The sequence below is a fragment of the Macrobrachium rosenbergii genome, chromosome 49, assembly GCF_040412425.1.
Source record: "Macrobrachium rosenbergii isolate ZJJX-2024 chromosome 49, ASM4041242v1, whole genome shotgun sequence".
Taxonomy (NCBI): Eukaryota; Metazoa; Arthropoda; class Malacostraca; order Decapoda; family Palaemonidae; genus Macrobrachium; species Macrobrachium rosenbergii.
In genome coordinates, this window is record NC_089789.1 from 22,424,479 (window position 1) to 22,452,327 (window position 27,849).

The 27,849-nt window shown below is 38.1% G+C and overlaps 1 protein-coding gene and 1 long non-coding RNA gene across 5 annotated transcripts in view; both read left to right on the forward strand.

Annotated features, from left to right (window-relative positions):
* LOC136832152 (protein bowel-like) overlaps positions 1 to 8,197 on the forward strand; it is a 117,167-nt gene extending 108,970 nt beyond the window's left edge. For all 4 annotated transcript variants that reach the window (XM_067092851.1, XM_067092850.1, XM_067092849.1 and 1 more), the window contains one exon: positions 5,943 to 8,197. In XM_067092851.1, coding sequence (XP_066948952.1) covers positions 5,943 to 7,197 — 1,255 coding nt within the window. In that variant the 3' untranslated portion in view covers positions 7,198 to 8,197. The remainder of the gene's footprint in view (positions 1 to 5,942) is intronic.
* Positions 8,198 to 12,908: 4,711 nt separating this feature from the next.
* The window catches only part of LOC136832411 (uncharacterized), a 68,468-nt gene continuing 53,527 nt past the window's right edge, over positions 12,909 to 27,849 (forward strand). The window contains exon 1 of the long non-coding RNA XR_010851187.1: positions 12,909 to 13,202. This is a non-coding gene — a long non-coding RNA (uncharacterized lncRNA). The remainder of the gene's footprint in view (positions 13,203 to 27,849) is intronic.

The following is a 27,849-nucleotide window of genomic DNA, read 5'->3' on the forward strand; positions in this document are numbered from 1 at the left end:
TTTGTCACATTTGTATTCATCTCATAATGTAAGTGTTGTTTCCTGTCCAGATAGGAAATGGAGCGGCGTCTTTGAAAAATGATTTTCAGAGGTAGGTTGCTTCCATTGAATGACCATTGACACGGCCTGCATCTCTGTTTCTCTGATGTATTATTTTAATACGAGCTTGATGGCGCACGTGCTACGCGCTGAACCCCAGCGCTGGTCATGTCTCCCTACCTACCCCGACCCCACCCGGGGCGGACAAACAGGTTTGCAGGAGGAGGGTGGGTGTGTCATGCCTCCCCTACTCTCCCGACCTTCTGCCTACCCCGACCCCACCCGGGGCGGACAAACAGGCTTGCAGGAGGAGGGTGGGTGTGTCATGCCTCCCCTACCCTCCCGATCCCCTACCTACCCCGACACCACCCGGGGCTGACAAACAGGTTTTCAGAAGGAGGGTGGATATGTCATGTCTCCCCTACCCTCCCAATCCCCCTACTACCCCGCCCCCACCCGGGGCGGACAAACAGGTTTGCAGGAGGAGGGTGGATGTGTCATGTCTACCCTATCCTCCCGATCCCCTACCTACCAGGGCGGACAAACAAGAAATATCCACTCGGATTTTATTATTATGGATTTTACGCTTGACACTATATTAAAATTGGCAGTGATATACTTATCTGTTTATATAGTTGTTTATACAGCTTAAAACTGTATCAGTACCTAAAGAATATACTCAGCTTGCCTCCGAATGATTTAATTATATAAACAGACGCTTCAATAAATGTGGTCAATAACTTGGGAAAAAATAGACTAGGCCTATTATCTAAATTTATTTCTTCCTCACTTGACTTGCATACTATTGAATGACATCAAAAGGACACCCTCCAGTTTTTATTATGCACTTTATAAAAGCGTGTTTGTAGAGCGTTTATGCAAGCATGGAATTTTTTACCTGCCTCGGTTTCTCCTGACTGATAACCCTCCTTTTTGTAAGAGACAAATGTGTATCCCCTTTGTGGTAAAGCATCTTCCCCCAAATTCCTTCCTTTTCCTTTTCCTTGTTTACTTCGAGCTTGGGCTACTTAAGTACATCTGATTGCCGGCTACACTGGCCTTCGCTTTAAAAAGGAAGGTCAGAAATATTCCTCAATAAAAAAAAACACAGCCAGCTCTACCAACAAAAGAAACACTGGTGTCAGTCTGACTCAGCAACCCGAAAAATCTGAAATTCGTTATCGCCTCCATCAGAATCCTCGTCTCGCCACTGAGCAAAAAGAAGACGAGAATAAAGGGGAGAGAAGAGAGTCAAGCGAGAGAAAGTGTGAGTCGACAGATTTGAATTAATGACCGTGTTCCTGTCGTAGGATGAAGACAGGTTGTAAATGATATTACTCGTATGGTGAACCGTTTGATGCTCTGGGTAACGCGCGCACGCGCGCTCATGCAAAGGCGAAGTGTTGTGGATTCAGCAGTCGGATTGTGAATGTGGCAGCGACCGTCGTGTATTATTTTCTTTGAAGCTATTCCTATTTAGGTAAAGCCTATTATATATAGGATATATATATATATATATATATATATATACATATATATATATATATATATATATATATATATATATATATATATATATATATATATTTATATATTAAATATATATATATATAGAGAGAGAGAGAGAGAGAGAGAGAGAGAGAGAGAGAGAGAGAGCAGAGAGAGAGAGAGAGAGAGAGATGAAATGTCAGCTGATAAAAGTTTAGCAAAATTAAAAGAAAGGAGAGGAATCTTCTCACATCCAAAATTCTAAGAAAAGAAGAAAGTATAAATTTTGGCCTCCCCTCTCCTACGCTTTCCGACGGGGCATCTCTCTCTCTCTCTCTCTCCTTTGCCCGAGAGAGTCATTAGGCATGGCGTCAACGTGCCCAAGACGGATCAGGGGGGATGTCACAGCGGGGCATCATAAGGAACGGGATGCCCAGGAAGCCCTATTTGGAAGACACATCATTTAGGAGCAGTCACTTGGTGGTAGGCGACGGGGCATCTGGGTATGGTAGGTAGCCTCTGCGGGAAGACTGGGAGCTTCAGGTTGTCCTTTGAGGGAGCAAAGAGAAATGGTATATACTTTATTTATTTATTTTTTTTTTTTATTTTGCATTAGTCGCTGATTGTGTTAGAGGGAGCCAGTGCTGCTGATCAGGCATAGCGTTAGAAGTTTATACTGTATGTAGTTTATTTGATTAAGTGTATTCAAGTTGTGCTTTTTATCAGATTAGGTTGAGTGGCCCTTGGATGTATAAGTAGCGAGAGAAGCAAGAATTGTACATTATTTATTTGTTTATTTAATTTTTTTTTTTTTGCAACTCAGTATGAAGGCTCTTGGCGTGCTGTCGAGTATCACTATCAGCAAAGGGAAACTGAGGTCTCAGATTTATGAACATTTATTTATTTATTTTATTAGTCATTATTTTTTGGTACTAGGCACCGGAGTTTGTCAGGTTTTATCGTTACCTGTTGTGTATTAATTTTACATAATTAATGATAAATTTTATATAGATTAATTGCATATATATGTAAATATATATGTATGTGTGTGTGTATATATATATATATATATATATATATATATATATATTATATATATATATATATATATATATATATATATATATATATATATACATATATATATATATATTATTTGTCATATATATATATATATATATATATATTCATATATATAGATATATATTATATAAATATCCATGTCACAGAATAAATTTAACATAACTGGCACTGAATAAGTAATCTGGCTAGAAAGGTTTGAACTTACATTAAAGATGCAAAGGAGTTACAAACGCACAGTACTTTTTGAAAACCAAGCAGCTATTTCGAAGTTTGGTCCAAACACTGTGCCAGATTACATTGTAAATAACCTTTCCACGCATCTTATATATATATATTCAAATATATATTATATATAGAAACTTATTATATACACTTATTTTACAATTATGCAATTAATCTATATAAAATTTATCATTAATTTACAAAATTAATACATGCAGGTAACGATAAAACCTGATAAACATACATATAAAAATACACACACATATATATATATATATATATATATATATATATATATATATATATATATATATATATATATATATATATATATATATATATAAGTAATCATCACACAGTCACGTGTGGAACAAATAAATATATAAACTACCTCGGCAGAACCCAGGTCTTTCAATTGAAAGGCAAGGGCGCCACGAACTGAACCACACAGTTGGTAGTACCCTTGCCTTTCGATTGAAAGACCTGGGTTTGATCCTGAGGTGAGTCAGAATTTATATATATATATATATATATATATATATATATATATATATATATATATATATATATATATATATATATATATATATATATGTGTGTGTGTGTGTGTGTGTGTGTATAGATTTGATGACAATTAAACGTAGAGTATATTATCGTTGAGCTATGTGTCATCTTCTGACTTAATTGCTCTGAGAATGGGTCATGAAATGTCTTGAAACTTAAGCCAAATAAATGTACCTCTTAATGAACGATGTAACAGTCCGTCCTCTATTATTTGCTGCTCTTGATCTTGTTTTTAGTAGCCACCTCGTAATATCATAGGATTACAGAATCATAAACTTAACATTTTCAGTATCCATAACTGCCGGGTAGGTTGTTCCACAACTTTGCAGTTAAAGGAATATGAGAACTCAGAAAATTTGCAGAGCAAAGGACGCAAGTGGAAGTTCGCTATTCGAATAAAACTTATGTAAACTGACTTGACATGGCATCTTCGAAAGATGGTATAAGTCATATCTTCTGTAGTTATTAAAATAATAGATTTTTTTAAGTGCCAAGGCCTATTTGACTGGAAGCCTCGTACCATTTTTATTTTACCTACGCCCGAAGGAGAAGCATAAAATAAAAAGAGTTATATACTTCTCCTCTTCAGGAGGAAAATTTATATCAGAAAAAAAACCCTAGGAAAATTCCAAAGCTTGACAATGGCAGGAAAGTCAGAGCAGATTTGTCAGGGCCATAAAGATCCTCTGCTGCTTCTGATACCTAAACAGGAGAAGAAATACTCACCTTTGGTAAACCCAGAAGTATTTGTCTAAATAAACTGAACAGGGAAGTTTGCAAGATTCAGATCAGATGTCACTTTAAAAAAGTTGTCACCAAACATTAAGTACTTTATCTTTTTCAGAATAATTTCCAGTTTAGTCTAGTCTTCCCATTTTTCTAACCGACGGGCAACTCCTCGGAGCAGAGCCCGTTCTTTTTCAAAGATTTGACAACAGTACCATAATTTTTGTAGCCTTTGAGTTTTCTAGCAATATTAAAAGTTATTCCACTGAATTCTCCTGATTGAGAAACATAACGTATGGTGAAAAGTCTTGTATACAAGGAGCCACAGAATATACTGTGCTTGTTATGTAGCACATAATAATATCAAAATTTGTCTCATAATTAAATGTAAATCATTATACAGTACTTTGAGGTGAGATTACATAGCCTAGCGAACAGAGCTTGTTTATTGGTTTGGTTATTTTCTGATTATGAAGAACGGATTTTGTGAGGGAGAGAGAGAGAGAGAGAGAGAGAGAGAGTTTATCGGTGTCATTCAGAGTTTTCCCTGGCAGCGCCGGATATATATTATATATATACATATATACATATATATATATATATATATATATATATATATATATATATATATATATATATATATATATATAATATATATATATATATATATATATATATATATATATATATATATAATGTATGCATAAAGAGAGATATATAAAAGTTCATTAATATGAATGAGCACATACGAAAAAAAAACTATAAAAAATAAAACTTTGTGATATTATCGCCAAATAAGACTTAAAGTCAACCTTACATTATTCTAACACTAGACTATTGTTATCGTCTAATACAAGAGCGCAAAGCAAACACCTTACTTAAAATGCAGCATTGTATATCATCATGGCCCTATCCTATTTTTATGTCTTTTTAAATAAAGCCGAGGATTTTTATTATGCTACCAATAAAGGAATCCTTTTTTATATGCGAGAGATATATTAAACGAATTTTCCCCCAGTATGGGTTTTTATATCTTGTCCCGCCACGCCCTTGTCAATCCGTGTGAATAATAAAAAAGAAAGAGTATTACGATAATAATCTTGGGAGAATCCATGAACGGGCGATGCCAATCGTATTTGGCTTTTAAGGACGTCTCAGCTTTGCCCAAACTTAGACAAACAGGCAGGGAGGACACTCAAATTCCTGCGGAACTCCCCTTATGCAGTTAGCTCGAAAACTCCTTAGTAATGGTTCTCAGTAAGGTCTCATATTTGCAGTATTAAAGGAAGAAAGTATAGGGCGTGTTTTGAATTCGAGGCTTCTCCACAGAATGCTTAAGTAGATGCAAATCCGAATGATGTATAGGGTAATATCATTCAGTGTGAGTTATGTTTTTCCTCTTTGTTTTCTTCATTTGCTAATTGTTCTCTTATGATTCCTTTTGATATGGTATTTATGAGAGTAATATGGGTGTTTCGATATTTATTGTCTTGTTGAGTGAATGCAAAGTTTTCGAACTAACTCCACGATTCACTGGGATTTCTTTTATGAGGGAGTTTACTGTTGATATTGTTTGAATATCTAAGTAATAAATGAAAATAAAAAACTGCATAGTAAAACTAGTTTAAACTGTTATATTTCCTTTGCTTTGAGTACATACTATGTCTGAACTGTTTTTGTTAATGTTATAAGGTAACTGCAATTTGCAGTTTCCTTTTCCCTTGATATGCTTTGTGTGCGTTTTATAATTTGTCGTTAAAACTCCCCAGGCCTGAATATTTCTTTAACTAACGCCTTCTTTTCCTTCATCTCTCCGTCAGGTACATCCACAGCAAGGAGAAACCCTTCAAATGCAGCGAATGCGGAAAGGGCTTCTGCCAGAGTCGCACTCTGGCCGTGCACAAGATCCTCCACATGGAGGAGTCACCCCACAAGTGCCCTACCTGCGGCAGGAGTTTCAACCAGAGGAGTAACCTGAAGACGCATCTTCTGACCCACACCGACCTCAAGCCATACAAGTGCGCCACCTGCAGCGCCGTCTTCAGGAGGAACTGCGATTTGCGAAGGCACATGCTCACTCACTCCATCGGTGGCCATTTGCCCTCCGACAAAGATCCTGAAGAAGGAAAGAATACCAATCACGACGAAGGGGGCGTATCGGCTTCTTCCTCAGCCGCTGCGCTGTCCGCCTGCGACAGGAGGGAAGGAGGAACTGACTTAGATGACGACGAAGTGGAGGAAGAACCCGAGGATGACGACGAAGACGAGGAGATCGACCCGGGACGCCCAGACGACGCCTACGCCTTCTACGAGTCGGAAAAGGTGGAGGACGACGAGGAGGTGGAAGAAGACCTCGAGGAGGACGAAGATGAAGGAGCCAGAATAGTCGCCGACGATTCCCCAGAGCACCATCACCACCACCACCACCACCACCATCACCACGTCTCCAGCCTCCATCCTTCGGAGATGCAGAAAAATAACGATGTCCACATGTTATCCAGCCACGTACACCCCACCCAGTCACCCCACACAGCGCACACCACGCACGAACACACCACGCCCCATTCCACGCACATGCACGCCCCTTCGCATGTCCACACATCCCCCACGAGCCTTTCGTCTCCCGTCCACCACAGCACCTCTCACGCCGCCCCTCACAGCAACCCCTCCCACAGTAGCGCCGGCAGCAGAGATTCGGCCATGTCCGATCATCACGCCCAGCCACCGCCACCCCAGCCTCCGTCTCAGAGGCCTGCCTCGCGGCCGCACGCCCACGTCACGCCCCTGTACAGCCCAGCCCATGGGTTCTACCCAATAGTGGGTGGAGGGGGAGCAGGTCCACCCCCGGGACCACACTACCGTCCTTCTCATCACGACTTAAAGCGACCCATAGAACAGGTCTTAGGGGGTCCAGGGCCCTCGGTTCCTCCGCCCTCTCTTATGGGCATGCAGGGTCACATGCCTATGGGCGGCGGGGGCGCTATGGGGGCGGCACCCCGGCCGCCTTACCCACCCCACCCTCCTGAACGACCAAAAAAGAAAGGTTTTATGATTGAGGACATCATGAACGGCTGAGTGGACGAGGGTCAATCCCACACCCTGATCCTCCCCCCCCCCCCACCAGAGATTATTCTCTCTCTCTCTCTCTCTCTCTCTCTCTCTCATCGCTTTAAACGGGAGCACTTACGAATGTTCCTTAAAAATTTTGTATCATGATCCACATACGCCACTAAATGTTTACTCCCCTCTCTCTCTCTCTCTCTCTCTCTCTCTCTCTCTCTCTCTCTCTCTCTCTCTCTCTCTCTTATTAGCCTTATATGAGAGCACATACGAATTTTTTTCTTTATCATAATCCAAATACATTCATCATCGCTTAGTTTTCCAGCCAGCCATCTTCATCCTGAGCTTCTTGTATATTACTGGTAATAGTAAAGATGGGACCAATAGGATAAGAATATTTTTGAGTAAGGAAAGATTGATTGATAGTTTCATCATCATAATGTGGCGTCACATCACCGCAACTTGATAGTTCAAAGAAACCAACTCTAGCCATGAGTGATCACTTATTGACTTCACCTTCTTCCTGTATGTAAATCATTGTGATTGCTGTCTTCGCTATCATCGCCATTTTCACCATCATCATAACTCTAAGTGCGCCCTTAACTCATTTATTTATCCCCCCCCACCCCCTCAACCCCGAGACGATGCAGTGCCTTTAATCTCGTCCTCATTTCAGAAAGTTATGGACAGTTATCTAGAGAAGAGGGTGGAAAAGAAAGGACCATCTCTCTTCAAGATGGCGTCTCTGTGGACAGACTTTACTTGCAGAATCATGTGTTTTTCAAGAGTTTTATATCTGTGTCTGCGTACTGCAATATTTAATTTATTTTTGATTGTTTTTCCTCTGTACATTCTTTTCAGAGTGTTTATATGTGTAATAATAGTCTGATTTTTAAAAGCAGTTCAGCAGTGGGGCTTTTTCCTCCCTCTCGTATGCAGTGTATATATTATATATATATATTTTTGTGAATAGTTGTACATAAAAGTTTGGAAAAATTAAAAGAGGTTTTTCTCCTATCGTTTTTCTTTTCCGTCCACCCTTAGTCGAAAAACGCCGATAACTAGTTTTGTACAATGGATACCAAAATCTGCGTGAACTTCGCCTTTAAAACTTTAATAGAAATAAATCGTCAACAATAATGCTTGGCGTTTGAACATGGAAGGCTTAAAAGTACACAATTTAATCATCCCCAGCCCGTTAGAAGCAAAGAGTTTAACTGCCATCACGGGTCATTGTTACCATTCACACCTAAGCTAAGGTGCTGTTGGGCCATTTTATTTTCCTGTATACTTGAACGTACAGATATATGTTTGTATCTGAGAGCGTAAATGCATGAACTTGTATGCAGGTCGCCACCAGTACAAATGTATGATTTGCTGAAATTTGTCTGAGAATGTAAAACAATGACGTCAGCATCCCAGTCTTAGTTACATTTGCGGCTTAAATTTAGAAGTAACGAACACGAGAGTTAACCGCCTTCATTAAAATCAGTCTTATCATTCATCATTTCTAGAATGGGGAATTCTGTCATCCTTTGTGTTCTTAAATAATTTGATGCACCTCTAACAGAAGACGTTTAAGAGAGTCCTTATATGCCTCTGTGGCAAAGTTTTACAGGAGACATTTCTGTTATCTTTCAATTTTTTTGGCTTGTTTTTGGGCAAACGTACCCAGAAAAAAAAAAACTACATTGAAGGTCTCGATGAAAGTATAATCACATGCAAAAGCAATGATTTAGATTTTAAAAGATAACAAAACCAACAAAAACATTCGTGATCGCTCAACAAACATAGTCTTTACGTCCATAGAACAAATTTAGATCAACCCCCTCCTAGTTCAGTTTCAGAAAATAAAGAAAACTCGGGTAAACAAAAACAAAAAAACGGAAAACGTGTCGAAATACTTCGAGAAACTGGACAAGCGAGTTTGTTCTACATAGAAGACAGCGAAAATGGGGAGCTGGGAAGTTGGATGGTCAAGTGCTGAAAGAAAAAAGAAGTTGGTAAGTAAAGAGTTCTCGAAGAAGTTGTTGAGGAGAGTGGTAAGGTGCTGCAAGAAAAAGTTGTTAAGTATAACGGTGCAGTGCTGCAAGAAATTTCGAAGTAGGTTAGTTTGAAGAGGTTGTGAAATAGAGTAATAGTTACTGCAAGAAGACGAAGATATTAAGAGAAAAGTGAAAGTAGGTAAGTTGAGAAGGCTGTGAGGACAATCAGAAGAACGAAAGGGATACTGGTGGACCAGGGTAACAGAAGAAGAAGAAGAAGAAGAAACAGTTTGAAAGTAAGGTGTCAACACTGGTAGTGAGAACTGTGATTATAAAAGGAGAAGAAAATGCAGGAAAGAAGTTGAAAGGTAAGTGTAAGTGCTGTAAGGCTTCGTGTGTGTTATTCCACATCCGGGCAACAACTGCTCACTTGCCCAGCTGCAAGGCTGGCAGGTTGGAGGACCGGCCGGGCAAAAGGATTTCCCCCCGGGGAAGGAGTGTGGGGTGGGTCGAACAGTAGGCCAAAAACGCTGGCTAAATGTCACGCCAATCGTGAGCGTGGCACACTCCCTTAGCCCTCACCTCCGACGTAATATAACACGATGCTTCTTTTTACCTGGACGCTTTTAACTCCCACCTGCCCCGGTGCACCTTATACTTAGGGTGAGCAAGATGAAGTTATTTATTTTATGGAGTTATTATCTTTTCTATATAGTTCAGGAAGACAGAGATAGAGAGAGAGGGGGGCGGGGTTGGTTGCTCGTGTATTGAGAAACAACAAATGTACATTTTGAGTACTGTACAGAATATATGTATATATATATACATATACTATATATATATATATATATATATATATATATATATATATATATATATATATATATTATATATATATATATATATGTATGTATATTATTGGTAATGTATGTATATATATATATATATATATATATATATATATATATATATATATATATATATATATATATATATATATATATATATATATATATATATATATTATATAGTATATGTATACATGTATATATATATAGTGTATATATAGTTATATATATATATAATATATATATATATATATATATATATATATATATATATATATATATATATGTATATATATATATATATATATATATATATATATATATATATATATATATATATATATATATATATATATATATATATATATATATATATAGTGTATGTATTCTGTGTGTGAGTTAAGTACCCCAAGGTGTATGTGCAAATGTGTAAATGAATATTAGCATCATCATTACAGATGCCAAACCTACACTTGTACGAACATTACTGTTTCAGAAACCTTTTTTTAAAAGGTAGGAAGGTTATTCCTTTCGCATATCCTTTTTTCATCCAAGGTAAGGACCGGCATGAGAGTACAAATTCGGTCACACACACACACACACACACACACACACACACACACACACACACAAACTAAAGGTCAAGATATGGTGACGGCCCAGCTAAGCTGCACGCGTTGGTCCAAGTATAGGGGATGAACTGGTCATTAGAGAAGCGCGTAGGCTCAAATGATTGTAATCGAGGAGCGTGAAGGGGAGGGTGGGAGGTGTGAGGGGGACGGGGGGAGGCTGGGGGTGATCGATGCTCGGGGCTACACCCAGACTTTACTTTGGAAGTGCCGTTTCCAAAGAAAAGACATGATTCCCCTTGATGAGTGATGTTTTGAAAGAGAGAGAGAGAGAGAGCTAACGGCTTGGCTTCCGTTCTTTGCAAGTTGCAGCAAAAGCGTGATATATTGACTGCAACTTAACTAGCATGACAACTATCAATCCCAGACGCCGGTAAAATCTTAAAGATGGAACGTGAACACGGGAATAAGTATAAGAAAAAGACAGTACTAAAATTCAGTTCCACTCGTATTTTCAGTTATTCAGAAAACTGTGGAATTCTCCACGCTCGTCAGTATTTTTAGTTTTCTCTAAAAGAAAACTATTGTGCCGGCTTTGTCTGTCCGTCCGCACTTTTCCTGTCCGCCCTCAAATCTTAAAAACTACTGAGGCTAGAGGGCTGCAAATTGGTATGTTGATCATCCACCCTCCAATCATCAAACATACCAACCTGCAGTCCTCTAGCCTCAGTAGTTTTGACATGATTTAAGGTTAAAGTTAACCATAATCGTGCTTCTGTCAACGATATAGGTTAGGCCACCACCGGGCAGTGGTTAAAGTTTCATGGGCCGCGGCTCATACAGCATTATACCAAGACCACCGAAAGATAGCTCTATTTTTGGTGGCCTTGATTATGCGCTGTCGCGGCTGTACAGAAAACTCGATTGCGCCGAATAAACTTCGGCGTACTGCATTTTTTACTTGTTTTTTTTTTACCTATATAACTGGATAAAGTTAAAGGCAGCGTGTTGTAGTGAACGGGAGGGTTATTTCATACCTAAAACTATTTTATCATTTGAACACCTCCGTTTATTCCGAGGTGAGTTTCATCTCTTAACTTGTAAATATATATATTTTCTAATTAATATTTGAAATTCTTTTTTATAATCAGTCATTTTTAGTGTAAAAACTGTAACTAGGAATGAAGAGAGATTAATTCTCATTATGAATTTGGATAATTCTACTATATAAAACTCAGTGTGTATCCTTTGATTTATTCCATATGTCTGTAACGACTATAATTTACGAGTATTAAACTCTTGGAGTATAGTTGCCTCTCTCACCGTGGGTGTCTGAGTAAAAAGTAAGCAGAATTGAAGGTAAGATAGTCCGAACTTCGAGACGGCACGTATCGTCCCTAAGGTCGAGACTTGTTATCTCGGCCCCTTCTCATATTGTTGCAATTTTTGACAGTATGGTTACACTAGTTTATTTATGTTCAGGAATTATGAAAATACTTTTCTAATCATGAATTTTAATGTATTTTTTTTATAATCAGGAATTTGGAAGACTAACCAAAACACAGTTATTTTCCTAATCCTGAGCATGGAAAACATGGTTTGTAATCATATTATTTTTCATTGGGAGTTTGGATCAATTTTCATAACTGGGAATTAGAAAAAATATTTTAGTAACAAAACTGGAAGATACTTTTTCTAGAGCTACCGCAACAAATTTGCAGATTTCATTATCGCGCCCTGACAATCAGCCGTTAGGAAATCGGACGCACTGTTGACCAGTAAGTTGCCAGGGAACATTGCTAAACGTCGAAACTCGTTGGCCACAGCCATGAATGCTGAGAATAATTTTCCAGTTACAAGTTCTGGATATATACCCTCTTGGAGTTTTATATGGTTATATTAGATTCACTCATCTCGTCCATACGGGTAACTAAAATTTCGTTTAAACCTCTCTCTCTCTCAATTGTCGAATATCCATCATGTTTGATTTTCAGTTGATTGATTTAGTTGTAGGGTTAGTTTGGTGATTTATTGAAAACTCAATATCATTCCGTCGTCATAGTCAATATCATTTTCATAACAAACTGTATATACTCGTATATGTGTGTGTGTATGTATGTACATATATCTATTTTGAACACTTCATTCATGATCGTGTTTTACATCCATTGACAAACAGAAATGTGTAGAACGTGCTAAATACTTCACGATACTCAATTACCCCTAACAGCACGACGAGCAATTTTCTTAACTCACCTTCTGTAGGGCCTGAATTAAGTTGCCCATTAGTGATTTTAACGCTGCTTCCTTTTGCTTTGACTCGGCAACCCTCGTTTGGTGTGGAAGACGCGAAATCAGACCTGCTTAACCTTGTGACATGTTTGTTTCGTTATGAATTTTACCTTGCGAGCGCGCGCGTGTTTGGGCAAGTTTTTTGTTGAGCGTTACAGCCAGGAAAATTCGCCTTTTCATTGTGGATGTTTATAGGAAAAGTTCATTTTTTGTCAAGAGCTCAACAGGGCGAAGGTAGTGCAGTGAGTCGTCTTTTCCGTCACCTTCATTTTCCAAGAAAACCTCGCAGACAACGTAGATGGGGATGATGATGGCTTCTTCAGAAGGTAAGAGATTAGAAAATTTGTATTTCAGCTGCCTCAGATTGTATTTTAGGCTTTATATATATATATATATATATATATATATATATATATATATATATATATATATATATATATATATATATGTATATATATATATATATTATATATATAAAACATATATGTACATATATAATGTATATGTATACACATATATATTATATATATAATATATATAATTTATATATACACGTAAGTCAGTTTTACAGCGTTGATAACATTTATTTCGATAATTCAAGATTAATATTATCAGTGTTTTATTTACAACAGAACGATCTTATTTAGACGTCCAAAATGCATCTACATATCCAATAACTGAAAAGGCCTTAGAAATTCTTTGATTCCTAGTTTTAAACTAGAAATATAAGCTGTTAACATTTTGTATCTAAGGTAATATCGTTAATATTACCTTAGAGATTGCCTCTTTGCACGGGATCGAAATTTTTATTTTTTTTATTTTATTTTGACCGGGGTTAAATCATGCAATAAAGAGCCTTATTCACTTAATAATTTAGTGTGAGTTCTTTGTTGAACATATTTTCGTTTCCATTCAACTTTTTCGTATTCTTATATTTATTTTTTGAGTAACTGATAATTATTCTTCCTAACTTAAAAAGGAAGCTATTGTTGTACAGGATTTTGTTTGTATACGTACACATAATAGGTCTTGTATACATATACGTTATATATATATATAATGTATATATATACACTGTATATATAATATATACATATATATATTTATATATACACTATGTATATATATATATATACATATACATATATGTATATATATTTATATATATATATAAATATATATATATATATTATATATATATATATAAATACACACATTATATATATATATATATATATATATATATATATATATATATATAAAATCGAGAGATGAAAACGGAGCGTTACAAGTGTAGACGAAGACAATCCATGGTGCAAAGGGGCCACACATGGAAAAGGTATTGTGCCTGAAATTATTCCACGTACCCAGATTACCTGGCGAATTCAGCTCTGATCTCCCCGGGGCTAACAAAGGCAGGAAAATAAGCAACCAGATCGTCATTATCATACACTCGGAGTGTCTCACCCAATAGCTTTGCTGCTCCTTCTTGGTTTCGATAACGAAAACCAAACCGCCCGGGCTGTCTGTTTGGTATTTGGAAGGAATTTCAGAGAACTGGTCCTTGCCAAGAATAAAGGGATGTTCCCAGCAAGTTTTGGTAGTTCATTGTTTTTGCGTAGCGTGTGTGACGACAATATTTTTTTCCTTTTTTCTTTGGAGATTTGTGAATTTATATTGCATAAAATTCTTACAGGATAAGAGGACTGAACTTGCCTGTGTAACACAGTAGTATTTGATTATAGTGTTTTAATCACAGCTACGGTTTTTCTTAAAGCCCAAAGTATGTCATTCCCAAGAGCTTCGTTCGTACATTGAAATACACCCATGAATTATCTTAACTGTACCCTTGATTCACCTCGCTCCTGTAATTGGCTACTGTTGGTTGCTACCTCGCGGTTAGCCAGTAACAGTAGCTCTCCGAGATGGTAATATATTTGCTAATACATCTCCGGAAAGCAAATTCCCTTTTTGCAATTCCAGCCGAGCTTGGGTGAGGGAAGACTCCTCCGGGCGAACGATAGACCCATGTGGTCCTTCGGGGAGTGTTGGACTCATGTGATCCTCATTAGTCTCTGTTGTGCTTAGAGCTAGTGCAAAATACTGTTATAAACCACAAAGAATTAAAAGCTGTGTATACTGGGAGGAAGAGGGGAAGGAGTAGGAGGTGAAGGTGTAGGAGGAGGAGGAGGAGGAGGAGGAATGTGGCTGGAGGACGTTACAATCCTTTCCTTGAAATGGGATCCCTTTGAAAAAGTAGAATCACAAGATTCGGTACAATTTATGCTGGTAAACCAGTTGTAATAATGGAGGGTCTCTGGAGTGCTTCATCTTGCGCGAGAGACGCGTCGGTCTCTCTCTCTCTCTCTCTCTCTCTCTCTCTCTCTCTCTCTCTCTCTCTCTCTCATGAAGGTTTTGTTACAGGGAATTTCGATGCTTATGTGTTATTTTGCTATTTATTAGAATGTCATTTTTGTTCATATACTCTCTCTCTCTCTCTCTCTCTCTCTCTCTCTCTCTCTCTCTCTCTCTCTCTCTCATGATTTATATCCGTGGCCCATTTGTTTGTTTCATCCCATGCTACTCGTGCATTATCCGCAGTTTTTATAAAATTGCCTCCTGGCATTAGTCTCCGTTGCAGGAATAAGAGATGTGTCCAGTGCCCATCGTAGATCCTGCCCATGGTACTTAAACCCCATGATGCCTTTTTAAAAAAAAATGAGTGGCAGTTTGGATAATGGCTGTTGATAAATATAGGTTTTGGGCCAAGGACACTAAATTTACAGAAAATGTGAAGGACCTACTTTGTTACCTCTGCTCGTGAAGTCTCTGTCAGTCTTCGTCCGTCTGTCTGTCCGAGAGATATCCCAAAAATATGTCAGTGAAATGTGCTTAAGAGATGGTTAGTGGGTCATAGAAAAGTTATAGTTTTAAATGCGCCTATGGATTCCGGACGTTGTATTCATTATTATCGTAGTGTGTGTGTGTGTGTGTGTGTAGTTAGCGTGTTGTTAGGTCTGACGTTTGCCCCGTGTAGCGTTGTTTAGTTCAGTATTGTTGACTTTCCATCCAGTATTTCATGCATTTGTATAGTGATTCATATCAAATAGTGGAAATATTTATTGCAGGTGATTTTAAATTAACGACAAAATTATGATATACACTGTGAATGATAGCAATAGGAACCATTCGCTATTTATGCGTTAGGCTTCTTCCCTCACGCCCACCCACCCAAATAGAAAATGGGTTTTCGTTGAGGTAACAAATTTGTCCGATGGACAGCCATTCTCATCTAACTGGGCCTGATCAAGATTCACTTCCTTAAAGTGAAAATAAGGAAAGAGATGGCATTCTGAACTGCGTTAAATACGTTGTGAGAAATAACTGACTTACATACATGTACGTTCCTAAGATCTGGTCGAGTTATAATTAATTTTCAAAGCAACGCGCCTCGCATATTTCCCTCTAAAGTCAGTCTCTCTCTCTCTCTCTCTCTCTCTCTCTCTCTCTCTCTCTCTCTCTCTCTCCTCTCTCTCTATATATATATATATAATATATATATATATATATATATATATATATATATATATATATATATATATATATATATATATATATATATATACTGTACATTTGTGTATATATAATATTACCTTTAATTTTTTGCAAATAGATAATACATATCATATTATTATAGTTTGTATATTGTACGTCAATAACCTTAGATTTTGCGTCACCAAATTCACACGCTCATTTATCAATCTCATGTTTCGATTAGTTGCTGGTTCAGATCATTCTTAGATTTGTGAAATAACCTTTTCTTTTCTACAAAAGCAGTAAAGTTTGGTTTTTCTCGACTCAAATTGCAAAGTACGGCTGCGTTCTGCACGTAATTGGCGAATTTGCCTTAGTCTTTCGTACAAATGACAAACTTTGGTTTCCTTTCTAACATAGGTAGTAAACTTGGTCATTCTTATCACAATATTTTTTCACAAAAGGATCAAATAGGGGACATCTCTTTTTATTACACAAAACAAGTCTCTGATTCACACATCATCACAGTGATCACGTATGCCATTTGTTTGAGGCTCTGAAGATTATTATGGTTGTCTGTAATTAATAGAAAAAAATGTTCTTTTTCCTTTTTAAAGCCTATAAAAACTCGGAGGACAGACGTGCCATCCTGCGAGTCGGGTTCCTTAACTTCAAGGAGTAGTCATGTACACTTATTGAAAAGGATGTTAATAGTAATACCACGAATTTTTTATTTAAAAAAAAATAGTTTTCTTTTCTAGCTCTGAATACTTATCGTGTCACTCTTCGTGACGTGTGTCATTTCGTAAACTTCTTTGCTAGTTTGACACTCGGTCAATTAACGGAATTTTCCTTTTACTGTACCTCCTTTCATAATCTCTTTCTTCCACCTTACTTACCAGTCTCTCCTAACAATTGATTCATAGTGTAATTGCGAGGTTTCCTCCTGTTATATATACCTTTTAAACTTTTACTGTCAACTTCCGTTTCAGCGCTGAATGACCCCATTGGTCCCAGTGCTTGGCCCTTGGCCTAAATTCTATATTCAACTCAGTTCAATTAACGGAATTTTCCCGAGATATCAAGAAGATGGCGATGACGACCGGTTCACGTGCTAGTGTAACGCCGTGACTGGCTTCCATATAATTCACATTTCTTCCTTATGAGGGATTTAACCCGGTTGGCAGCGTAATTGGCTTACAGTACTATTTTCATCTTGACAGGGAGATAAAATAACTTATTTGATATTCTATTTACTTATTTATTTATTCCATTTATTTATCTATTTATTTTTCTAATTTATGTATTTATATATTTATTTACCTATTTATTTGTTTATCTATTTAATTATTTATTTTATTTATTCTGACAAATAAGTAAATGAGCTAGTACGTGAATAATTAGATAAATCATTTATCTACTCATTTATTCATTCATTCATTAACTTTTACTTATTTAATTAACGAATTGACCTTAGGCTTATCAACGCTTCGACAGTTTTCTCTCCCGGAAAGTCCGAAATTACTCGGAATGTAACCGAAAAAATTCATCTACATCTCGGGAGTCTTTATGTATATATATATATATATATATATATATATATATATATATATATATATATATATATATATATATATATATGTATATATATATATAATGTATGTGTGTGTTTTGGAGAATATTAACCATGGAAGAAGTACTCAAACTTTCCCTAGTAGTTAAAAGTTGGGAGGACGAACTTTGACCTCAGTGTACTTTTTTCTGACGATAAGTATTAGCTGAATTCAGGGGCTAACGTAGCCTAACTAATTTTATAGATTAATAATTTTTTTCTGTTTTTTTATGATTCATCCACTTGTTCATTCAGTCTAGTCTTTCTCTTAGAGAGAAAGACTAATACTGAGAGGTAAGACTAAGGAAAAAAACCCAAATTCTACCTTTCTTGGCCTCTTGGCGTTGTTAGCTAATCATAAGACATACTTCCTTTCAATAATTGGTGGGTATTCACTCCCCAAAACATAACAGCGACACTAATAACAGCTTTTGCGAATTTATAGGAATGCGACTTTAAGTAGACAAGATAACATTCAATTACCGACGATTATATTTGCACTCGAGAGTCGTTTTTGCCATAATCCGGAGATCGCAGTCAAAAGCCCTCCTCCTACCTCCCCTACCCCCTTCTCCCTTACCCCTTCACCGCCGGAGGCACCTGGTAGCGCATCGCAAAGTTTCCCCCCCAGGACTCGACTACATTAAGAATGCTTTAAAAGATTGTTTTTCCTTCAACTCGACTCGAGACGAGACGAGTCATTCTTCCAACGGGCATTCAATTAACCAGAAGACGTTGTCCTTACTTAAACCATGAGCCATTAGAAACCGCACGGCTTCTGTCCTGCATCTCCCGAAGTGCAGAAGAAGAAGAAGAAGAAGAAGAAGAAGAAGAAGGAGAGGAGGAGGAGGAGGAGGAGGAGGAGGAGGATGAGGAGAAGAGTCGTTACCATGATGCTACTCCATCTCTCTCGCGTTTCGCCCTGGAGGGTCGCCAGAACACTTGAGAGCAGTGACTTCCGAGTTGCACAAAGGGCCGTCATTATTCAAACGAAGGCTGGCTGTTTGTTAAGAGCGAGAATCCTCGGTAATTGCGCGAGGTGGCAGCGCGTATCATCATGAGCCGTCATGGAGGCTCATCAGCCCTCGTCATTAGTTATAATAACGCCATGCATCATGTCATGGATTCGGCATGATGGACGGCCAGTCGGTTGGTGCTTCTTCATTTTCGTCGTAGATTTTTTCATTTTTCCTATTTACATGTGCGAGTCATTTTCTTCCCTGTAATCATGACGGAAAATATAATATTCTCTTCCAGGTTATGTAGGGAATCATCTTTATGGCGTAGAGGCTGCGTAAGAGGAGTAATGTTTCACGCGAGATATGATCCTTAGATAGTAACAAAATGCGTATAATCCTTAGATTTTGTCTGTCTGTTTGTCTGTCTGTCTTTGTCTTAAGGTGAGTGGGTAGACGTAAGGTAGAGAAGCAACCAGACAACGCCAATACTAACCAAACTAAAAGAGATAACTGTAGCAATTAAAGATTGCTTTTAAAAATAGGTCAGATTAGTAACTCGCGAGACATAAATCATCCCCATTCCTCACCCTTTTTAGCAATTCTTTATCTACAAATACTATGCATAATTTCCCTCTCAACCTCTTTTTCCCCTTTTCCAACATATGCTTTTGATTTCTGTAAATTTCACAACAGTTCAGGAGAGATGACTGAACAGTTCCTTCATGAATTTCACTCCACTATAGTACCTTTGCATAAATCCTGATACCTTCCTTGCCTCAGCTGAGACTGCCTCTAGTTGATTTGCATAAAAATGCGAGTTTAGAGAACTCCTTCAAATAGACCGAAAGGTGTCCCATCTCGATATGAAAAACGACTGAGTTTGTGTCGAAACTATAGTAGCAGTCGGTTCTTTTATTTTTATAATTCAACTATGTCTTAGTAAACATTCAAAGGTTTCTAAAACCCTTTGTAGAAGTGAATCTGTAGTTCCTTTCCCCTTCCCCACCTTTCTTAATTTTCCCCTAACGCATGACCTTGATAAGGATATTTGTGTTAGCTTTCCTTCAAAATCTTTGTAAATAAAAAAAAATCTAATGGAAAAGGATATATAACTGAAAGTAGCCAAGTCGAGGAAATCTAAGTTTTTATTCGTACGCTCTGTCGAGACAAGCCAAAAGGCCATTGGACTTTACCTTAGCAGAAGGAATGCCTTAAGTGCAATAAAGAAAGAAGCGGTGAGGTAACGACCAATGTTGATGCTGTAACAACATTTTTCTTAGGCACTTAGATTTGTTCTGTAAGAGATGTAGTGTCTGTGACATTAGAATTTTGAGTCATGGTGTGAACTCATTTTTCCAGCCTTTGAAAAAAGGTAGAGAAAAGAGGAGGAAGAAGGAAGATTGGTGAGCTCTACCACGAAGAAAGGAAGGTTATTATAAACTCACTCCTTTGTTTTCATAAAAGTCCCACCTTTGCAGTCATAAGCTGCTAGCGGTGCGTTTAAAAAATTGCATTCATAAAATCCCTCTGTTGCAATTATGAGAGCCCCCTTTGCCTAAAAAACTCACGACTTGGCCTTCGAAAACTTCCACCTTTCCGTTCATATGAACTCCTGCCTTTGTTTTTATGAACTCACGCCGTTGCAGTCATAAACTAGCTCTTAAACTCGCTATTTGGGAGTCATAAAAGAAAGCCCTCCTTTACATTTATAAGCTCCCTCCTTTTCCTTCAGAAACTTCCTTCTTTACAGTCATGTGGTCTACCTTTGCCATCATGACGTCCCACCTTTGCTTTCATGAACTCTCAAGTTTACAGTCATGAATTCCCTCCTTTTCCTTCATAAGCCCTTGCCTTGACCTTCAGAAACTCCCTTCTTACCTGTCATAAACTCCTGCCTTTGTAATCATAAACTGTAGCCATTGCACGCATAAGCTCCCACCTTTACCTTCAGAAACTCCTTTACGATCTCATGCTCAAGCCTTTACCCTCACAAACCCCTGACCTTACTCGCATAACCCGGCCCCCCCCCCTTCTTTTCAGTCATAAATCTCTGCCCTTGCAGTCAGAAGGTCAAGTATTTATCATCATAAGTTCATAGGTTGCCTTCATGATAACCATAAGCTCTCCCCTTATCTTTAGGGAGCTTCCCAAATGATGATCCGAAGTTCCTTTTTTTTTATATAGTTTACCTAGAATAATAAAATTTTACTAGCACTCCAAAGCTTTTCTTTCGTTGGCCGTCGGCTCTTTTGTCACTATTATATGATCATTCTTTGAATTCCGAAAGTTCATCTGTCTCTTATAGCCATATGCTCCATATTCAGTCTGCCGAAAGCCTACCTCCCTTCAGTCAAAAGTTCAGTTTTAGACAGCCACAAACTCCCTCCTTGTCAGACAAATCCATTGAACATTTTCCAGTCTTTTAATAAATCAAGCAGGTGTCCAAGATGGCTTAGGGAAATTACAGGCAGCGCATTGTTACGCATTAAGCCTGAGAGATAAATCGGGCTTCTCAGTTTCCATCGCTAAACTTGCTGAAGCTTAAGATTCTGATATCAGAATTTTTGGGAAAAAAGGCTCACCACGAAGGAATATAAGAATAATTTCCAAGAATTACGAAAAACGTCTGTTCGTAAATGATATGGATTTCTTTCTTTGTATTTGTTTTTTTTTTTTTACGAATATTACGATAACTGCATGGAAATTCTTTTAATGCAAGACCAAAATGTGAATTGTAGGCAGATTGAATGTAATCTGTTTAAATGAACTACTTATAGCAAAAATATCTAAACAGCTTAAATCTTCAGGAGGACCGTTCTATTTATTCGTGTAAAGCCAGGGTACAAAGTTTGCTTCTCTTCCTCGCCGGCACTTTCCTCCTGCCTGTCTGTCTCGAAGGAAAGTAAAATATGTTAAAAGAGGCTTTTTTTTAATAAGACACGGTTCGGAGGCTAGGCTGCAATTGCCAGGTGAGTTCGAATCTCAAAATAAGTACCTGGATATTATTGTAGCCTGTTTTGTGCTCTGCAGGAAACGAGAGTTTGAAACCAGTGTGTAAAAAGTTAGAGAGAGAGAGAGAGAGAGAGAGAGAGAGAGAGAGAGAGAGAGAGAGAGAGAGAGAGTTGGGGTGGGAGGAAGGGAAGGGAAGGGGAGAGCAGGGGAGTAGCAGCGGTAGGGAGAGGAAAGAAGGGAGAAGCGAGTTACTTGCAGTCAGCGGTCACGCTCGGGTACAAGACTTTAGTTTACCCCCAGGCGAGTCTGATACTCATCTTCGCACCGATACGTTCCAATAATTATTTCTCCCTTTCGGTTCTGGATTATCCACGCTCTCGGTCTATCCCCGTTGGCCTTGTCTCTTCATCCCGCTCTTCGTCCAATTTTCCTCTTTTATCGGATTTCTCCTCTCCTCCTCCTGTCTTCCCATTTGGCATGAAAAAGAAACCAGCCTCGGCTCAGTTGCGGATGTTATATTTTTGCTTCTCCAGACATCGCCTGAATGAGAGGATCGTATATAAAAGCATCAAAAGGGTCGTAAAACTGGTGCGATTGAGTAAATTCTTCGGAAACGACGCTGTTGGGTCGTGACTCTTCGAAATCGTTTCTCGTTAGAAGTCGTCCACCAGGCTGACTGACTGTTGAAAGTGACAACGTGATTCATCAGATAACGTTGAGTTACTTCTGTCGGAATGATTATCGTATTGCCGCATGAATGTAGTTTTTTTTTTTTATTAAACGTTGCTCTACTTAAATTTGTAAGTAAAGGTCTGATAAAACACACAAGTTTGCCTGTTTGCCTACCTTAAGATTTTATTTTCCCCAAAGGCTGTTGCCTCTTAAGAAAGCAAGGCGGTAGTGAATGTTATATACTCATTTCGAAAAGAAAATAGTCATAATTTCACTCTCAAAGCTTTAGTCGTATCCTGACGAAACAAGCTGCTTCAATAAGGCCAATCCTCCCCTTCCTCAACACACTTTAGGTCACAAACATGGTACTTACGCTTTTTCCAGACTTCCTGAGGCTCACTTTTCCTTTATTAATTGCATTTATATATATATATATATATATATATATATATATATATATATATATATATATATATACAGTATATATAGATAGATAGATAGATAGATAGATAGATAGATAGATAGATAGATAGATAGATAGATAGATGTGTGTGTGTGTGTAAAATTTGCGCGCACTCCTAGCGGAGTCATGAAATTACAATTTGCCTTTGGCTGAAGGGGTCCGTCGAGCAGGTGCATCAAAGCTTCCAGCTTGCAGTTCTTACTGCATCTGACTCCTACTATTTTCTGATCATGACAAATTTTATATGATTCAAGGTTTTTTTATGTATCTTTTTTTTTTTTTTTACTTTGAGCTAAAAGTACTGGAATCAAGTTAGAAATAACTCGTCATCTCCACACTTAAAATTCGGGTATTTTTTGTATATATCCTCTTACTAGCTGTGCAAGTGGCTTCCGCTAGTCGAAAAATGACCTGTGACTAAATCAAGGTAGCAACTTGAACCGGGATCCTCACTGTCAAGCACAGCTTACGTAGTTCATAGGTATTCCAGGGAATTCCCTTAGTCCCTTAGTGGGTACGCGGGAACTGAGGAGTTGAAAAATTCCTGCGGGCATCAAGAAGATATTGAGATGGCTTAAATCTTATTGGTTCCTTGAGAGGCAGTAAATTGCCAAGTGTGACCATAATCTTTTTATTCCTTTAGTGGGCGTATGTGAATCGAGAGTTTAAGGTTTTCGTGGATATTTACTAAAAATTTTTTGTCAAAAGAAAAAAAAAACGAGTTAACGATCCCATAAGGTAGGCATGAATTAAAAGCCTCCAAGAGTAGGCCTACTATGGGCATTTTGGGGGATATATTCAAGTACGGACGTGTCATCAAATCCACTGAAATGGTGCAATGAAGGTTAGAAAATCGACGAAATCTGATTAAGAAACAGAGAGGAGAATTATAAACACTTTTTCCAGCTCTGGAAATTCCAATTCGACCATCTATCCCCCACCCCCTATGTGACCAGGGATAACCCTCCTTCCCTTTTAGTGACCACACTCGACCCTCCTCTCTCATATTGACAGCAACTTGATCCTGCGTCCCCGTTTTGTGACCAACAAGACCCTCGCTCCCCGCTTGAGACCAAACAAGACCCTCCTTTCCCTTTTGTGACCAAACGAGACCCTTCTTTCCCTTTTGTGACCGAACGAGACCATCTTTTCCCTTTTGTGACCAAACTTGACCTCCTTTCCCCCCTTTGAGACCAACTTGACCCTCCTTCCCCGTTTTGTGACATAAGACCCTCTTTCCCACCTTTGATACCAACTCAACCCTCCCTTCCACCCTTTGTGACCAGACATGACCCTCCTCTCCCCTTTGAAACTGACTTGACCCTCCCTCCCTCCCTCCTTTGTGACCTAACAAGACCGTTCTTCCCCCTTTGAACCAGCTTGACCCTCCTTTTCTCCTTTAGTGATCCACCTTTTCCCTTTTGTGATCAAATTGAACCTCCTTCCTACTTTTGTGACCAAACTTGAACTTCCATTATCCCTTTATGACCAAGCTCTCTACTCCTTCCTCCCCTTTGTGACCGAGCTACTTTGAGGTTCCCTGAACTGTGCCGGCAAGATACAGCCATGAGGTCAAAGTTGGCTGTCCCTTTTCATTTCTTATTCAAGGATAATAATGCAGTAAATGTTCTGCCCAGGATGGCAATTTTAGATTCTCATTGGCCAGAGTATCTGCTTATTATGTTTTTTACCTACGGACTGTACTAGACAACCTTAGGTATTTTTTTATATGAAATTAAATATATTCATGAACTCTTGCTTTACCTGATGTTTTTGTGCCAACTCAGGTATAGTGTTAATCAGCTGAAATTTCCTTAAGGCCCTCAGAATTACTGAGCTTTTGATCATAAAAGGGTTCAGCGCACTTTGTAGGGTAATCATGTAGTTTTCTTGGCTACTAATGGTGGCAAAAAGATTAATCATAATCTTAAGGATTTCAAACCGCATATTATTAATATGATATTCAGAGTTGCTTTTAGTTTGTCTGTCCGCCCGCACTTTTTCTGTCCGCCCTCAGATCTTAAAAACTACTGAGGCTAGAGGGCTGCAAATTAGTATTTTGATCATCCACCCTCCAATCATCAAACATACCAAATTGCAGCCTTCCAGCCTAGTAGTTTTTATTTTATTTAGGTTAAAGTTAGCCATTATCGTGCTTCTGGCAACGATATAGGATAGGCTACCACCTGGCCGTGGTTAAAGTTTCATGGGCCGCGGCTCATACAGCATTATACCGAGACTGCCGAAAGATAGATCTCTTTTCGGTGGCCTTTATTATACGCTATAGCGGCTGTACAGAAAACTCGATTGCGCCGAGGAAACTTCGGTGCGTTTTTTACTAGTTTAATATAGCCGATTATAAGTATTTTGTTTACCAAATTAGAAGTTTTGAGTGTGCCAAGGATCACGGAATTTGGAAAGTGACAATTATATCTGTAATAAATTAATATTTCCAGGCTTTCGTGAAAAACATTAATTTAGTAAAGAAAAAAAACTTTTAGAGCCATTTATCTGAGATGAATACGTTACTGGTTTGTTATTTATTTAGCCTGTATTACTGATTGTGCCTGTTAGCAATGAGAAGTGGAATCCTTAACACTCAAAATAATAGAAGGAAAAAGAAATGCAGCAATACCACTATTGTGCGAGTTTTATTCGGCAAATTTAAGTTCTGAAGAGAAAAATTGTTTCTGCACTTAGAAACAGCAAGAAAAACTCCGAATTTTTGAAATGTTAAAAGAAATTCTGATCATTAAAAAGACTAAATGAATAATGGAATTGTAAAATGAGTGGATCTGTGAAATTCAGAGATGCGAAATTGAAAATCTGGAAATCTTCAATGGTCAATTGTGGTTTGGAATTCTGGAATTCCAGTCTGAGTTATGGAATTATGATATGAAGCATTAGTCTAACATTCGGAAATGGCCAACGAAAATCTGAAATTTTGTAATCGTAAATTGTAGTCAAGTCTGAAATAATAAAAATGCTGAGTTCTGAAGATATGCAATGGAAAATCAAGCTTATGTTTTCTGGATAGAAATGAAAACACGTACAGAATACACATTCAAACAGCAGTCGAAAGGAACAAAATTTCGAAAACATGGAGTTGATATACACACCTCATTTAGAAGGTGTCTGATGCCAGACCTTTATCTTTTTATCAAATTAAGATTCCCTGCGTATTCCAGAATATATATATTTACTAGCTTTCCAAGTACGGTATACTTGTCACTTTCCAAACTTCGAGATACTCGGCACACTAAGAGATTCTAATATAGAAAGGAATCCTCATAATCATCAAAATAATAAAAAAGCAATCCTGAATATCAAATCACTGATATGAGGTTTGGAATTCTCAAGGAAAATATTAATTTTTGGTGAGCTTGACTATTTTGACAAATGACATTGAACAAGGTCAATGTCCTGGTAATTTTGACGAGATCATGTTCCCTTAAGGTAGAATAATAATGAAAAATAAGAGATCATAGCGCTCCAAGAGATACCGTTAAATCTGCTGCAAAGGAATCTTCAAGCGGGAATAAGAGTCAGTAAACGAAAGTGGAAGTTATTAAACGGGAGGTCCCGTAGGGGGGTACCGAGGGCACTTCTCCGTAGGGGGGTAGTGTCCTCAGTGCCCCTCACGGGGTGCACTGTAGGCACTGCTAAGGATTCTTTGCAGCGTGCCTTCGGTCCCTAGCTGCAAATCCTCTCAATCCTTTTAATGTACGTTCATTGATATTCTCTTTCTTCCATCTTGCTATAAACCCTAGTTCCTCGTTGGACGAGTCGGTAGAGTTCTCGGCTAACACTGCCAGACCCGAGTTCGAGTCTCCGACCGGCCAGTGAAGAATTAGAGGAATTTATTTCTGGTGACAGAAATTCATTTCTCGGTTTAATGTGGTTCGGATTCCACAATAAACTGTAGGTCCCTTTGCTAGGTAACCAATTGGTTCTTAGCCACGTAAAATAAGTCTAATCCTTCGGGCCAGCCCTCTCTAGGAGAGCTGTTAATCAGCTCAGTGGTCTGGTTAAACTAAGGTATACTTAACTCTCTCTAACAATTATTTCATAGTGCAACTGCGAGGTTTTCCTCCTGTTACACCTTTCAAACCTACCTACCCTCAATTTCCTTTCCAGCGCTGAATGACCTCGTCGGTCCTAGTGCTTGTCCTTTGGCCTAAACTCTCTATTCCATTCCATTCCGTTAAACGGGAGAAGCCAGTGAATTGATGCGAGAGTTCTTAAGTGGGAGTAGGAGTCACTAAAAGTGAGCTGTGATCTTCAAATTGGATTAAGAGTCAGAAAACGAAAGCAGGAATCTCTAATAGGAAGTTGATTAGTAAATGTAAGTGGGGATCTTTAAACTGCAGTAAGAATTAGTAACCGGAAACAAGGATCTTTATTAAGAGCGAGCCGTGGCTGAATACTTGTGGGAAAGAATAGAACCGAACGATCAGCTGAGTCAGCTTAATGCGTCGGTTCAAAATTGTTGCGGGGAGAGAAAGGAAGACTTTCACAGACCCTTGGAAAATTTCTACTACCACTTTTTATTTCACAAAAAAGGGGAAAGGCTATGAACACGAGCCATTGCCCAAATACATAAGTCTGTTTAGCTGTTCATATACATGTCGGTATTCAGTATTTGATTATGCATGATTGTGACGATGTGACGTGTGTTTAAGCTTCTTACAAAGGAATCTTTCCCAGCTCGGACCTCCTTTTTTTTTTTTTTTTTTTTAGAATACACACTCTCCATTTCATCTTTTTTCCCCCGTTTATCG